Here is a 14,205-nt window from a genome sequence, read left to right as displayed (position 1 = left end):
CTGGAATCACAATTGCTGGAGTTGTTCTAGATTCAAATTTGTTAAATAGATTCAAAATGTATCCTCACTCTTTTTATCATAATGTCTCCATGTTTGTTTGGCTTCTTCCCTAGCAGTTACTTCAAGAAAGTTCAGGGAAAACCTGTGATGAGTACTTGCCTGCAAACCCTTTTTAAAAATCTGGTTATCAGCCTTCATTTAATTCTCCTTTGGGTATAGAACTGTACTTGTCAGCTTTCATTGCTGGGCACAATACCCATCAGTATCAGCCACAACTTAAAGGAGGAGAGGTTTATCTGGGTTTATGGTTTTCAGAGGATTCCATCCACAGTTCACTGTCTGCAAAGCAAAACAGCCTGGTGGAAGGGGATGACATTGGAATGCCACTCACCCCATGGTGCCCAGGAAGCAGAGAGAAAAGGGAGCAGCAGGGGACAAGAATACACCCTTCCAGATCACACACCCACTAAGCCACTTCCACCCCAATCCCCTCTCCTAACAGCATGTGTGACTATGAATTCATCAATGGATTAATCCACCAATGAGTACAGCATCCTCATGATCCAACCTACATGAGACCTTTCAGGGACATTTAAGATCTAAACCATAATAAGAATGCTGCCTCTTTTCCCTCTTCCTGACATCCCTATATTGGGAGTTTCCTCTGGCCCTGATTCCTGAAAACCACAAGGAAAGGTAGAACGTTAGCAGTGTCTAAAGTCATAGACATGACCAGCGTTGCTGCCATTTGCAGCAGAACAGAGGCCTCCCTCCTTGCACTCAAGCCAACCCTCCCAGGGCATTCGGAGGTGACAGAATTGTGCAAAGGAAGGTGACAGTGAGTCCCAGGGTGACCACAGGGGTCCTCCCACCACTGCTGTGCTTCTGACCCAGCTTCTGGACCAACATGGCTAGAGCCACAGTAACATCTCAGGGAGGGTCACACATACCCAAGGCCTGAGCCAGGAAGTCATGTGACCCAAAAGGGCTAAGAGTGTTTCATAAAGATTGAAGGCTCCCAGAATACTGAGAAAATACAGTCATTCCTGAGGAAGCCCATGCATTCAGAGAAATGGCCTTAGAACATGTGACATGTGCAGAAAAAAAAATAAAAATGAGAAGGAGTGATCTCAAACAGTTTACAGAGATCTGATTCACCAAACAGATGGTGGCTTTACAAGCCAAATTTTAACAATAGAGGACAACATGACTGTACAGAGCAAGCAAGCAAGGAGCAGACTACACCATAAAATCACGCAAAAGCCAGTGAGCACTGATCATGCACAGAACTGGACAAGCTGTCCGGTCCCATCCGGGTATGATAATGCCATCCCATTTACTAGAGCTCAAGGCCTTGAGAAATGACACTTAGATGTGCACCCAGCTATAACCACAGGACCTAAGCTCCTCCTCACAGTACAGCACCAAGTAGTGCACACACTATGTCAGTATTTGAGAAACTGTGCTCCTAAGGTTAAGGTAGGCCCACTTCCCACAATCAATTTGTACTGCATTTTGGAATTTTAAGTTACCACTTGAGGCAGTTGTTCTATTCTAGTCTTACTGCATATCCAGGAAGTGATTACAGAAAAATTAGATCACTTGAAGAAGCTCAAAAACAACAGAAATTAGAGATGTGTTTCTGACACTTTTATTCAATCACCCAAAGCTTGACTTTAGGGAACTTTTTTGGAGAGGTAAGGGAAGCAGTTCTATGTTGTCTTAGTCTGTTTCCTATTGTTAATAACAATACCATATGCTAGGTAAGTTATGAAGAAAGAGGCTTATTTGGGCTCTCAGTTCTTGTCCAAGGTCACAAGGCCACATCTGGCCATGTCTTCCTGTTGGCAGTGTCTGGAGGCAGTGCAGGGCATCGTGTGGTGAAAGACAGGGAGCTCATGGGTGCTACGCCTAACTGGTCTTTACAGCAGCCCCACTCTTGAGATACCCAGTTAATCTCACCAGGGGTTAACTCACTCACCTATCACCTCTTACAGCTCCACCCACCTCATCCCATCTCCTAATGAATCATAAGAGGGACTCAATCAGCATGATTGTGAAGGAGCCAGACTGTGCTCAAACTGCAGCGCATACCATTTGTGTTCCACAAAGCTGCAGAGGCACTGGTTCAGCTGCTCTGGAAAACTACTGCCATGTGTTCCCACACTCCTTAGTCCAGGGTTCGATACAGGCGGGATGGGCAGGCTGAGCTCAGATCCCACCTCAGCTGCTTCTGGCTCTGCAACCCAAATATTGACTTATCTTTGCCTCTGTCTCTCCATCTGTAAAACTGAAGAGCGCAGATCCTGCCTTACAGGCCTTGTATGAGGACTAAATACAAAGCTTTGCGAAAGGTCTAAAGTAATATCTTGTATTACTAAGACTGTATCATTCAGGCAAAATAAAAGTCCAAAACAAAAGTAATGTGGGAGAAGCTGGTTTCATCTGGATACAAATCAGGGTAAAAGCAACACAGAACATGTGAGTGGCCACTCCAGGCTCTCGGGATCCCAGCCCTCCCAGCACCTCCCTCAGCATCCCCAGAATCAGTCCTTATGTTCCGGGCCTGGAACAGAGCTGTCTACACACCAGGCAGCAAGACAGAAGCTACCAGGAGCAGCTTCCAGCTACCTCTTAGAGAACATTCTCCAAGCCTCATGAGGCACCCCTTTGATTAACCCACTTTGCAAAGAAGCTTAGAAATGTAGCTTTTCCTGGGTGGCCATGTGTCAGCTAAAATGCTTTAGAAGGGGACACTACCCAGGGGGGAGGTGGTTTTAGCAACCTCAGTGTTCTAGAAGTTATGATGGATTTAGAAACCCAATGAAGGGAAGAACATAGTATAGAAAGGGCCCCTGCACCTCCCTGTAGCAGCCCCTGTGGCTCTAGAAGCAAAGGAAATGCAAGGTCAGAAACAGCTGGGAACCAAATTCCGGGCACAGTGTCCTCCTAGCTACAAGGCCCTGCCCTCGAAAGGGTCCTGAGCCAGAGCTGTCACCTTTAACACACCCAGCAACTAAAGCAGAAATTTACCCAGGTGTGCTGTTCACTGCTTAGAATGCTCATAAAACTACCCCCTTCTCGCCATCCTGAGAGTCATGGCTCTGATCTGAGAGGTCACAGGTTGTAGGGCAGGACCAGAGCCTTGTGCTATCCTCTGAATTGCTAAAAACATGGGAAGAATCCATGGGCTAAGAGACAATTGTGAGCCCCTTACTGATGCCCCAGGACTCCAATTTCAGAGAAACAAAAACGCAGTCCTCTTTTTTTTTTTTTAATTAATTTTATTGGTACATTTTATTGGTACACTTTAGGTATACAATTTGTTTACATTTATCATTGAGTGCTTGTACCTGTACATGATGTGTCTTGGTTCTTATTTTTCCCCCATTACCTGTGTGCCCTTCACCTCCTCCACCCTTCCCTATTTACATAGATTTCATTTCCATTTGTTTTTTTCTTTTCTCATAGTTTTTCCTTTCCCTCTTTTCCTTTCCCCTTCCCCTCCCTTCACTCCTTAGTCTTTGGACCTTTTTTCCTATTTCAAATTATCAATTATTCATTTTAAACATTTTAATTCTTATTTACACTATCAGTTTCTCACACTAGTGAAACTATTCGGTATTTACACATGTGTGTCCTATTTATTTCACTTAAGAGTATGGCCTCTATATGCATCCATTTAGCTATAAATGACTCTAGTTTCTCATTCTTTATGGCTGAGTAGTACTCCATTCTATTTTTAAAAAATCACATTTTCTTTATCCGGTTTCCAGTTGATGGGCACTTGGGCTGTTTGCAAGCTTTAGCTATTACAAACTGTGCCGCTATGAACATGGGTGCACATATATCACTGTGGTATGATTCTTTTAATTCTTTTGGGAACATACCCAGCAGGGGAATAGCTGGGTCAAATGGGACCTCTAGCCCTAGTTCTTTGAGGTATCTCCATACTGATTTCCACAGTGGTTGCACCAGTCTGCACTCCCACCAGCAGTGGAGAAGGGTTCCTTTCTCCCCACAACCCTGCCAGCATTTGTTGTTGGTTGATTTCTTGATAGCAACCATTCTTTCTGGGGTGAGGTAGAATTTTAGTGTTGTTTTCATCTGCATCTCTTGAATGACCAGTGATGTTGAACATTTTTTCATATATTTATTTGCTGCTTTTACTTCTTTGTCTGAGAAATGTCTGTTCATTTCAGATGCCCATTTTTGAATTGGGTCTTTGAATTTGGGGAGTCTGATTTTTTTCAATTCTTTATATATTCTAGATAGTAGTCCTTTGTCTGAGGTACAGCTGCTAAAAATTTTTTCCCATATTGTAGGTTGTCTCTTAGCTCTCTTGGTGGTTTCTTTTGCAGTGCAGAAGCTTTTTAATGAGATGAGATCCCAGTTGTTGATTCTTTTTGCTAGTTCCCGTGATGCTGAGGTTTTGTTCATGAAGTCTTTTCCTATGCCAATGTCTTCAAGAGTTCTACCTAACTTGTCTTCCAGCAAGTTTAGTGTTTCTGTCTTAATATTTATATCTTTAATCCACTTCGATCTTAGTTTGGTGCATGGTGATAGGTATGGGTCTAGATTCAAACAGATATTCAGGAGATCAAAAACTCCACTGAAAGTATCCACAGCAGATTAAGGGAATCTAAAGATAGAATATCAGATATAGAAGACAGGATCACCGTTAGAGACCATGAAAATAGAGATTTCTTAAAAATTGTAAGGGACCACGAGAAATCAATCCAACAACTGCTAGGTGATGCAAAGAAAAATAACATAAGACTGATAGGAATCCATGAAAAAACAGGAGAAAGCACAATTGACATAAAAAAAAAAACTTTCACAGAAGTAATAGTGGAAAACTTCCCAGACAGAGGTAGAGAATTGGACATACAGATAAGTAAGGCATATAGAACTCCAACTAGCCATGATTTTAAAAAAATCTACATCTAGACATATAATAGTCAAGATCCCAGAAACCCAACAGCAGAACAAAATCCTACAAGCAGTTAGAGAAAAGAAACAAATCACCTACATAGGAAAGCCCATCAGAATCACAGCTGACTTCTCAACACAAACTCTCAAATCAAGGAGAGCCTGGAGTGAAGTATTTCAAGCCCTAAAAGAAAATAACTTCCAACCTAGACTGTTGTATCCTGCAGTCCTCTTAAGGCTCGTTTTCCAGGCACAAATAACCCACACCAACCGCCTCATTCTACTGCAAATCCTCAAATGGGAGACATTGCCCTTACTGAAAACACGAAAAGCTCAAGGCTGGCACTGGAGCAACACAGCCTGAGCTTTCCCTGGCCCTGAGAGGAGCACACTCTGTGCCCTGGAGTACACAGGCCCCTTCCACACCATCAGCTTCAAAAGAGCAGGGTCCATCGGCTCCTTAAAGAAAGTTCCAGGTCCTGCCACCAGGTGGCAAGAGTCATCTGCACCAAGAAAGCGGAAGCTCCTCTGAGAGCTGGAACATTGTCAACTAGAACCCTAACTACAGACTGTGCTGTGAGTAGGAGGGTGGAGGATGGGGAGATGTGGCTAGGTCTAAAGCTAAGTGTCCCCCAGGTCACATGTGTTGGGAAGATGAGTGGATGTAGGTGGATTCATCCACCAGTGAGTTCAGTACCTAGATGTGCCTTTAGGAGGCTGGACTGGGTTACAAGAGGCTGATGGCAGGGCACTGTGGCCCAGAAGGGTGTGTTCTTTCCCCGCTGCTCCCTCTCTCTCTGCTTCCAGGTTGCCAAGGGTTGAGCAGCTGTTCTCTGCCAGGCCCTTCCACCATGCCGTTCCTGCCCTGGAGCCATGGACTGAAACTGTGAACCAAAATAAGCCTTCCCTCCTTTAAGCTGTGGGTGTCCAGTGTTTTGTCCCAGACACAGAGAAGCAGCAAAGACACACATGTATGAGGGACTTGGAAGCCTAGCCCCTCAATTACTTGGGTCCTGTTTTCCCAGCAACTTGGATTCAGCCTTGTTTTTAACTTGACATTAAGGAACATTTTAAGCATCCGCCCAAGTAGAATAGCAGAATGCATCCCTAAGTTTCCGTTGGTAAACTTTAGCCATTAGCAACATTTTGTCACCTTCGCATGCTGTACACACTTTCCTTCTCTGCCATGTTCTTATGCCAAGTGCCCAGAGTCACTGCTTTGGGACAATGACATTAAAATCACTGGTGGGACAGTGGTATGACATTAAAATCACCATAGCTCATCAGCTCATCAGTTCAATAATGGTTAGTGTCTGCTATGTGCAAAGATCTATGCCAAAGAAAGATATAAACAGCTATAACATAGGAAAGAAATATGGTGAGAATACTTTTGTGCATAAATCATGTGTGTACCATAAGGTGTTATACATGTTGACACATTCTTGTGTTTTGTTAAGTGGAAAAGGTAATACAAATTGGAATTGTGATATTATCTAGATTCTTGGGGCCATCTAGAGTTCTAAAGTTAAAAAATCATACATATCTTTTCTTTTTGTCTTTTTCTTTGCTTTTGTTTCTCTTTTTACTTTGTGGTGTTAGGGATGAAACCCAGGACCTCATGCATTCCAGGCAAGCACACTGCTACTAAGCTACACCCTCAGCCTCTTATATATATATAAGTGAGACAAAGTCTCACTTAGTTGTCCAGGCTCTCCTCAAACTTTTGATCCCCCTGAGATCACAACCTTTAGGCCAGCAGAGGGCATTCCCTGACACCATTTATCAGTCTCCTTCCCCTAGAAAAGGCAAGTTGGGACACAGTGGAAGAAAGTTTAGACCAGTGGTAAAGAACCTATGGCACAAATGCCACAGCAGGCTGTTTATATCATTGAAAGCTCTAAAAGTTTCATCATCACTGAACTAGACACTGCAAAAAGATCAAAGTGCAAAGACCCAGGTGTTTGTCACATCTGGAAACTGCAGCTGAAGGGTCAGGACAGACTTTAGTTCCTGAAAGTGAAATCAAGATGACTTTCCAAAAGGAGATATTTGCACATGTTCATTGGTAGCAGCAATGCTTTAAACGAAAACAAACACATTAACATCTCATAAGACCATCATCTAAGTCTTAGACTCTAAGAGTAAAATTTCCGAGGCTGTGCTTCACTTCATTTCATCTTGTGAGGCGAAACCCTGTGCGATATGGTAGACAAGAGAGTCCTCCCCCAGGACCCAGCTGTGCTTGGTAGCACACACCTGCCTGACCTAGAGGGGAACCTGTCCTAGGTCCTCCAACTGAGACAGACCCATCTCATCCATCAGAACAAAGCAAAGCAAACATCATCTGTGTCACTCTTGTTGCTGGTGTGCTTTGGTTTAGTTTTTGGTTGTTTTGTTTTGTGGTTCTTGGGACTAAACTCAGGACCTCAAAAACACATGCTAGGCAGTCACTGTATTGATGAATCCCCTTTTCTATTTTGAGACAGGGTCTCTGATAAATTGCCCATGCTGGTCTTGAACTTGTGACCCTCTGCCTCAGCCTGCTAGTGGCTGGAATTACAAGTGTGCACCACCATGCCTCCCTTGTCTGTGTTTCTTTGTGTGCCTGAAACAGTCTCACTAAGTAGGGAAGGCCGGCCTCAAACTTGTGGCAATCCTCCTGCCTCAGCTTCCCAAGTGTTGGGATGACAGACATGCACCACCATTCCTGGCTCATCTGTGTTTCTTAATAGCAGTTTCTTGAATCTAATGCCTCTCTAAACATCTAATCTTCGTGTGTCTCATCCTTCAGCATTCTTCTAGGTGTCATTCACTAAAGGATGTTTGTGTTTGAGCTCTGACATTTTATTTTTGCAATCTGTACTTTTGTTTTTTTAGGATGGAGACTTTGAAAACCAGAATACATCAGGAAGCAACTCAATAAGGAATAGAGTTGTGCCAAGCGGGGAGCAAGGAAGCCCCAGACAGGTAGGATTGGTTGCTGGCTGAGGGACTATCACCATGGTCACGCTGTGCAGCAGCAGGCACCTACCTGCCTCTGTGGGACAGAAAAAGTGGCAGCAGCAGGCCCTCAGAGGCAGGAACTAAGTGGTAATTAGAGTGTGTGAGACAGAGCCATGAAGAAAACATGCCAAACAGAGAGGTTTTGTTTGCATACACCTGTCCTCAGAGTTCCCCCAGGAACGTCAAACCCAGGGCAAACCATAGTGGTTTAGAGCCAAGCCATAGTGGTTTAGAGCCAAGCATAGTGCTGCTCTCCTGGAGTCCCAGCTACTCAGGAGACCAAGTCAGGAGGATCCCTGAGCTCAGGAGGATCCTTGAGCTCAGGAGTTCAAGGTCAGCCTGGCCCACACGGTAAGACCCTGCCACCTAAAATGTGGCTTGGGACAAAAGTGTCTGAATTTTCAGGTAAATAAAGCAGACAAGGAGTCAGCTCAGAGATGGTTCTAAAGCAGTGTCCATCATGCCCTGAAGTACTTGTCACCTGAGTTTGAACCAGTCTGAAGGGCTTGTTTTATTTCATTTATATGTCGAATTCTGGATAGAATTTAATTGAAAGAAAACTTACTGCTGCTAAATGAGCAAATAATTATTCATTTGTAGATCATCCTTTTAAAAGTAACTGAGTGCCTACAACAGCACCACTCTGGGGAAAATTTTTTCATGATAAAAAGGTAACTTGCCTACAGTAGAAAATATGGAAAATTATTCCAGCAAACTTTGGAAAATAAAAATTGACCTGTAATTCAAGAAAAAAAAATCTGTAACTTGCATCTTGGGATTCAGCATGTGTGATCTACATTGGAATTATACTACCCATATTACTTGGTATGCAGATTATCAGGTGTGTATTTCACTCAATATATTGTAAGAAGTGTTCATGTAACTAAATATTCTACAAATGATTAAAAAGAAAACTACATAAAAACTTGCACACAGATGTCTATAGCAGCTTTATCCATCAGTGCCAAGGCTTAAAAGTGGCCCAGATATCTTTGTGCAGGTGAACAGATAAATAAACACTGGTACATCCAGAAACAAACCAGCAAGCCATGTAGAGGACTACACAAGCCTTAAATGCATGTTACAGAATGTAAGAAGTCAATATGAAATGGCTACTGACTGTACCATTCCAAATATGTGACATTTTGGAAAAAGCCTAACTAGGGAGACAGTAAAAAGATCAGTGGTTTCCAGAAATCAGGGAAGAGGCAGAGATAAATAAGACTTGGGGGCAATGAAACTATTTTGTATGATACTACAATGGTGGACATATGTCATTAGACAGTAGTAAGCCAATCCCACAGATCACACAACACCAAAAGTGAACCTAAACGTAAACCAACTCTGGGCGATGCTGATGTGTCAGAACTGGCTCGTTGGCTGTGACAAATGGACAGCTCCAGTGCAGGACATTGTAGTGGGGAGGATAGGTTCAAGGGTATATGGGAAATCTCCATATTTTCAGCTCAGTTTTGCTGGGGACCTAACACTGTTCTTAAAAAGTCTCCTTTTCTAATTGTTTTATACAAAAACACACAAAGGTTAGATATTTTACAGTTGTAAACAGGAATGTGAAAAATAAGGAATAGCTACCTGGTCTGGCCACAGCAGACCTTGGGTGACCCTGACAGAAACCTTCAGTAGAAAACTGCAGTGGGCTAGGTGGTGAACAGGAAGTGAGGAAGTGGGCACCAAAGGCCACCCCTCCAGTGGTCAGTGGTGAGAGGAAGAGACACATGTCCTATGATTATGAGTGTAGTAGTCTTGTGTTGTTTTTAAAAGATAAAGAATTGAGAAAAGAAAGCAAAACAACAGTAATGCTGGACAACCCATAGACAGTAGGTATCTGGGTGCATTCACTGCAAGAAAACAGCAATTGAATCATTTAAATCAAATATTTATCATATTTTATTGGCCAAGCTATATGTTAGATGGAAATAAATAAATAAGACTCATCTCTGCCTCTGTCCTCAGCCTCTGCAGTTTGCATTCAGCTAGTCTCTTTTCCAGTTATCTTCTCACCTTCCTAGTTCCATCCCAAAAAACAAGAAATAATCTTGAATTAGAAGTGCAATAGAGTTTGCATGGAAGGACTACGTGATATCTGAGGATCCTTTCAGCTCACCAGCATGCTATGATTTATCTCCATGATTTAAAGTGCAGAGAATGAATGGCCACAGGGTGTGACAGAAAATGAAAGCTGAACCGTGGCCTTACACTTCTTAGCACACTTTCAAACCAGCACCCCAGCTGTATACCTCCACCCCAGCTCCCAGTACTGTTGGTTCCAACAGCCAAATGCTTAGTGAGGCGTTATTGCAGAATGAAGACAGGGAGGAAACCTCTGTGCCATGCTGGGAACAGGATGGGTCATGGATGTTTGAGAGCTCACACTGTCTAGGAAATATGGTCCAGCTACATACCGTGCTCATTTAGTTAGAGCAAGAGCTAGCTAGGTGAAGGAAACATTCTGCTATAGCCCAAATGACAGGAACATGCTATCCTCTGAGGAGAGGTTGGTTCCTCGGCTCTTGAAGGTGCCAGCTGGTGTTCGTATCTGCAAATCAAGCCTTGAGCTACCAGGAAAATAAAAACAGCCTTGGTCTCAGTCCTAGGGAACCTAGATCTGTCATAATATAAAGGGAGATTTGTGCAGACTCTGGTATTAATTCATTTAGCACTTGCCTGGAAATAGAACTAGTGTTGAATGATTATGACAGAGACAAGAGCAAAAAGCAGAAATATGAGACTGTTCCCTTAAGAAAAGGAAAAAGTCAGTGGCTCCTCTGGGAAGAAAGGGAGAGATAAGTGTGATTCTGAATCTCTTGTGATTATAAGAGGAAAAAATGTCTATCCTGTTGTTATGGCTTGTGTTTAGATTTCCCCCAAAAGCCTCATGTAGTCATAGGTGGGGCTTTTTCAGAGGTGGTTGCATCTAGAGTGTGTGACCCTGGAATTGACTCATGGTACAGTTCTAGGCTCAAGGGCACTAGGATTAAGGGTTTGAGTGCTACCTGCCCTTAAGTATCCTGGATAGGATATAAGGGATAAAAGAGCTGTTGTCGCCTCTTGCTTGCTTTGCTACCTTCTGTCCAGCATGAGCTGTTTCTCCTCTGCAATGCCTGCGTGCTGTGACACCCTGCCTTGGAGCCAGCTGATTATGGACTGAAACCTCTACAAACTGTGAGCTAAATAAATTGCTCCCTTTAGCTTTGATTGTTGGGTATTTTGTCTCAGCAGTGAAAGCAAAGTAACTAAGATAACTAGCTGTAGATAATAGGAGCCATATTACATAATAATTAAAAGGCCCTACTGAAAATTCTTTGTCACAATCTCGAGCAAAGGCAATCAGTGCACACACTTGCCAGGATTCTGATTATTTCCTCCAATATTTGATTTCCAGGGGGAAGAGCATATCACAATTGATCAGGATTCGCTAAGAAACAAAGACGAAGATGTGGAGGATGGCCAAGACACGCATCCAAAAGGGTAGACTTTTTAGACCAAGAAGATAACCATGCCTACCTCCTATTTCTTTTATTTTTCCATCTATTTTTAACATTTGTTATGATTTATTAGAAAATTTCACCACTCCCATTCCCATTCACCCACTTAATACCGTTTTCAAAAAATTTAATGAAATGCTAGCATGATTGATATGGCCAGTTGAGCCTGCTGATGTCTTGGGAACCGATATCTAGATTTAAATTCACCCAGAACAGTATTCTAATTAAAGGTGTAAATTACCAACTAGTTGCTCCAGTCTATACAAAAGCGGTTAATTCATCTTCTCAGTTCAATCAATAGCAACTGATTTCTCTAAACTCAATCCACTGGAAATCCCAACAAACAGTTGCTCTTACCTTGTTTCTCTTGAAGGTGTTCCAAGTCCTTACAACCCCACAAGGTAGGGGAAGCAAGATTATTATCTTTATTTTTCAGACCATGAAAGTGAAACTTAGAGAAATAACCAAGGTCAGTCAGCTAAAGACAGCTTGGAACTTCAGCCTGTTTGCTAGTCCAAGATTGGTACTCTTGTCTTAATGTCTCAGGGAAATAACTCTACACCTGCTAGATGTTAGATGTGCCAATTTTGTGTCTCCCAAATGTTGAAGGATGAGTTTGGAGGACAAAGGAAGTGAAAAGTAGGAAAGGTTTATTGAGAGAAAGCTCCTGAGAGACAGGATGGGTCCCTAAAGGGGTTGCCACAGAGACTCTTTGTCCAGGGATATTTTATAAGCAAAATCACAATGTGGGTAGCTATGGGTCAAACTACAATCAACCAGTAGGATTCCAAGTATAGTCACTTAGCTAATATTGGTCCAATAGGGAAGCGAGGCACATAGGGAGGTTATACGGTGAGCATCCTTAACTTAAGCTTATTTATAACTTCTAAAGTAGAAAAAGAGCAGAGGCATCTCTGGAAAGGGATGGGCACATGGGTCTGGATATTCTGGTCACCCCCCTATGTATCTGATGCCTCTCTGGCAGGACAATCTCAAGCTGCTGTTGAGGGACAGTATTATCTCAAGCTGCTGTTTATCTCTGGCCATTGCATCTCCAGCTTGAGGCCTCAGTTCACCTCCAGCCGCAATTGTGATGCATCTCATCTGCACTGACTCCCTCCAATGCCCGATCCCTCACTGACTGCCTGTTAATTTCTATATAACTTAGCTGTCTGTAATATTAACTCTACAATATTTGTCCATTTTCTAAATTTTTTCTTCCTATATCTCCAAGAAATTTTGTTTTTATGTTTCAGAAGATTACCCTGGAGTGGGTCAGAATTAGGGTTAGGAGGTCTTGTCACACATACATCATCAGGAATATATACTTCCTCAGAAATTGCCCTGAGCTCAGCCTCCATTTTACTATATAGTCTCTCACTAGGAGGAGGCTGGGAAATTCTCTTGAGTGGTCAGACTCAGGTTTCACTGATGTTAGTGGTGCTGAAACAACCACCACGGCATTAGGAACTGTTCCGCACAGATAACCAAACGGCCCAAGTGTGTCTCACCAGCTCCATTACTTTATGGAGTCAGATTGCTCTAATGGACTGTGACATTCCCTGCAATTAAAACATCTGATAAGGCCAACCTACACCAGATAGGTGTACCCTGTTAAATGTCACCCTCCACTGCTACCACTTCTGCATCCAAGGGTAATGCATTATTAACTTTTCCCAAATTAGACTACAAAAAAACTTGGTCTTTACTCCACTCTTATTCACCCAGTGTCTTTAGAGCAATATTTATAATTCTCAGTGCACATATTCACACACATACATAACAATGAAAGTTTCTGGCAATAATACCTGTAATTAAATGTGTGATATATTCCAACATTTCCTACTCAGAAGCACTCTCCTGCGGTTTATTTCAGCTTTTGGGTAGTGATTCATCTTCTCGCTCTGCTTCCAGGAGCATCTTTCCTGCACCTCTCTAACCCCTCAGGGCTTGGCACACTCATTCAGTGAAGGTTAATCCAAGCTGGAGCCGATTTTAGTCTAAAATAAAATGAATTTTCCTTTTCTATTTTGTAAGACACATGCCTCCTGAATGTGTTTGTTGTTTGCTTGCTGGTTTTACAAAGCTGAATCTAGCCTTAGCATGCCCATTTATTTCACATTTTGAACGTTTACGTCTACCTGCCTTTTTGCTTTTGTGTTGCAGATATTTGGAAAGAAAATACTATACAATTTGTGATTTTTGTAGAAAGCACAAAACCACTCTTCGGTACATCATCTGGGGCATATTATTAGTCGGTAAATATCAAAGGAAACACCATTGTCTTTTCTTCTCTTGTTGGGCCCCCCCAAGTATTAGCTTCCTGTGGAAAGGAAATAAACCTTCTCCCTTCCCTGAACCTCTGTCAGTCATCCAGGGAAGTAAACCATGAAGCTCTAAGACTCAGGTCTCAGCAGGGAAATGTGCATATTTTTTCCTGGCCCCTATTTTGAGGCCAGGAGTTAATTGTGAGCCACCTACTGTGTCAAACAATTTTCTATTGCTATAACTGAATACCACAGACCAGGTAATTGGGGAAAGAATAGAGGTTTATTTACCTCACAGTTCTGGAGACTAGGAAGTCCAATATCAAGATGCCAATGTTGCTAAAGGCCTTTTCCTGTGTTATATCATGGCAGAGGGCTTAGAGCAAGTGTGCTAGCCAAGTCTCTCTTCTTTTTATAAAGCCATCAGGGCCATAAAGGGGCCCCACCCTCATGACTCCATCTAATTCTAATTGCTTCCCAAGGGCCCCATCACCAAA

At 42.7% G+C, this 14,205-nt stretch overlaps 1 protein-coding gene across 5 annotated transcripts in view; it reads left to right on the top strand.

The window, feature by feature from the left end:
• Slc28a3 (solute carrier family 28 member 3) overlaps positions 1–14,205 on the top strand; it is a 107,491-nt gene that overhangs the window by 58,538 nt on the left and 34,748 nt on the right. For all 5 annotated transcript variants that reach the window (XR_002388685.2, XM_087204792.1, XM_087204790.1 and 2 more), the window contains 3 exons: positions 7,810–7,899; positions 11,339–11,424; positions 13,608–13,699. Coding sequence is in view for 3 of the 5 variants with exons in the window: in XM_087204790.1 (XP_087060916.1) it covers positions 7,810–7,899; positions 11,339–11,424; positions 13,608–13,699 (268 nt within the window). In the remaining 2 variants the exon portion in view is untranslated. The remainder of the gene's footprint in view (positions 1–7,809; positions 7,900–11,338; positions 11,425–13,607; positions 13,700–14,205) is intronic.

Source organism: Heterocephalus glaber, unplaced genomic scaffold, assembly GCF_053883595.1.
Source record: "Heterocephalus glaber isolate CG9 unplaced genomic scaffold, H.glaber_assembly_v1.0 deba00000546, whole genome shotgun sequence".
Lineage (NCBI taxonomy): Eukaryota > Metazoa > Chordata > Mammalia > Rodentia > Bathyergidae > Heterocephalus > Heterocephalus glaber.
Note: the sequence above shows the minus strand (reverse complement) of the source record. Positions and strands in the feature narration are given on the sequence as shown.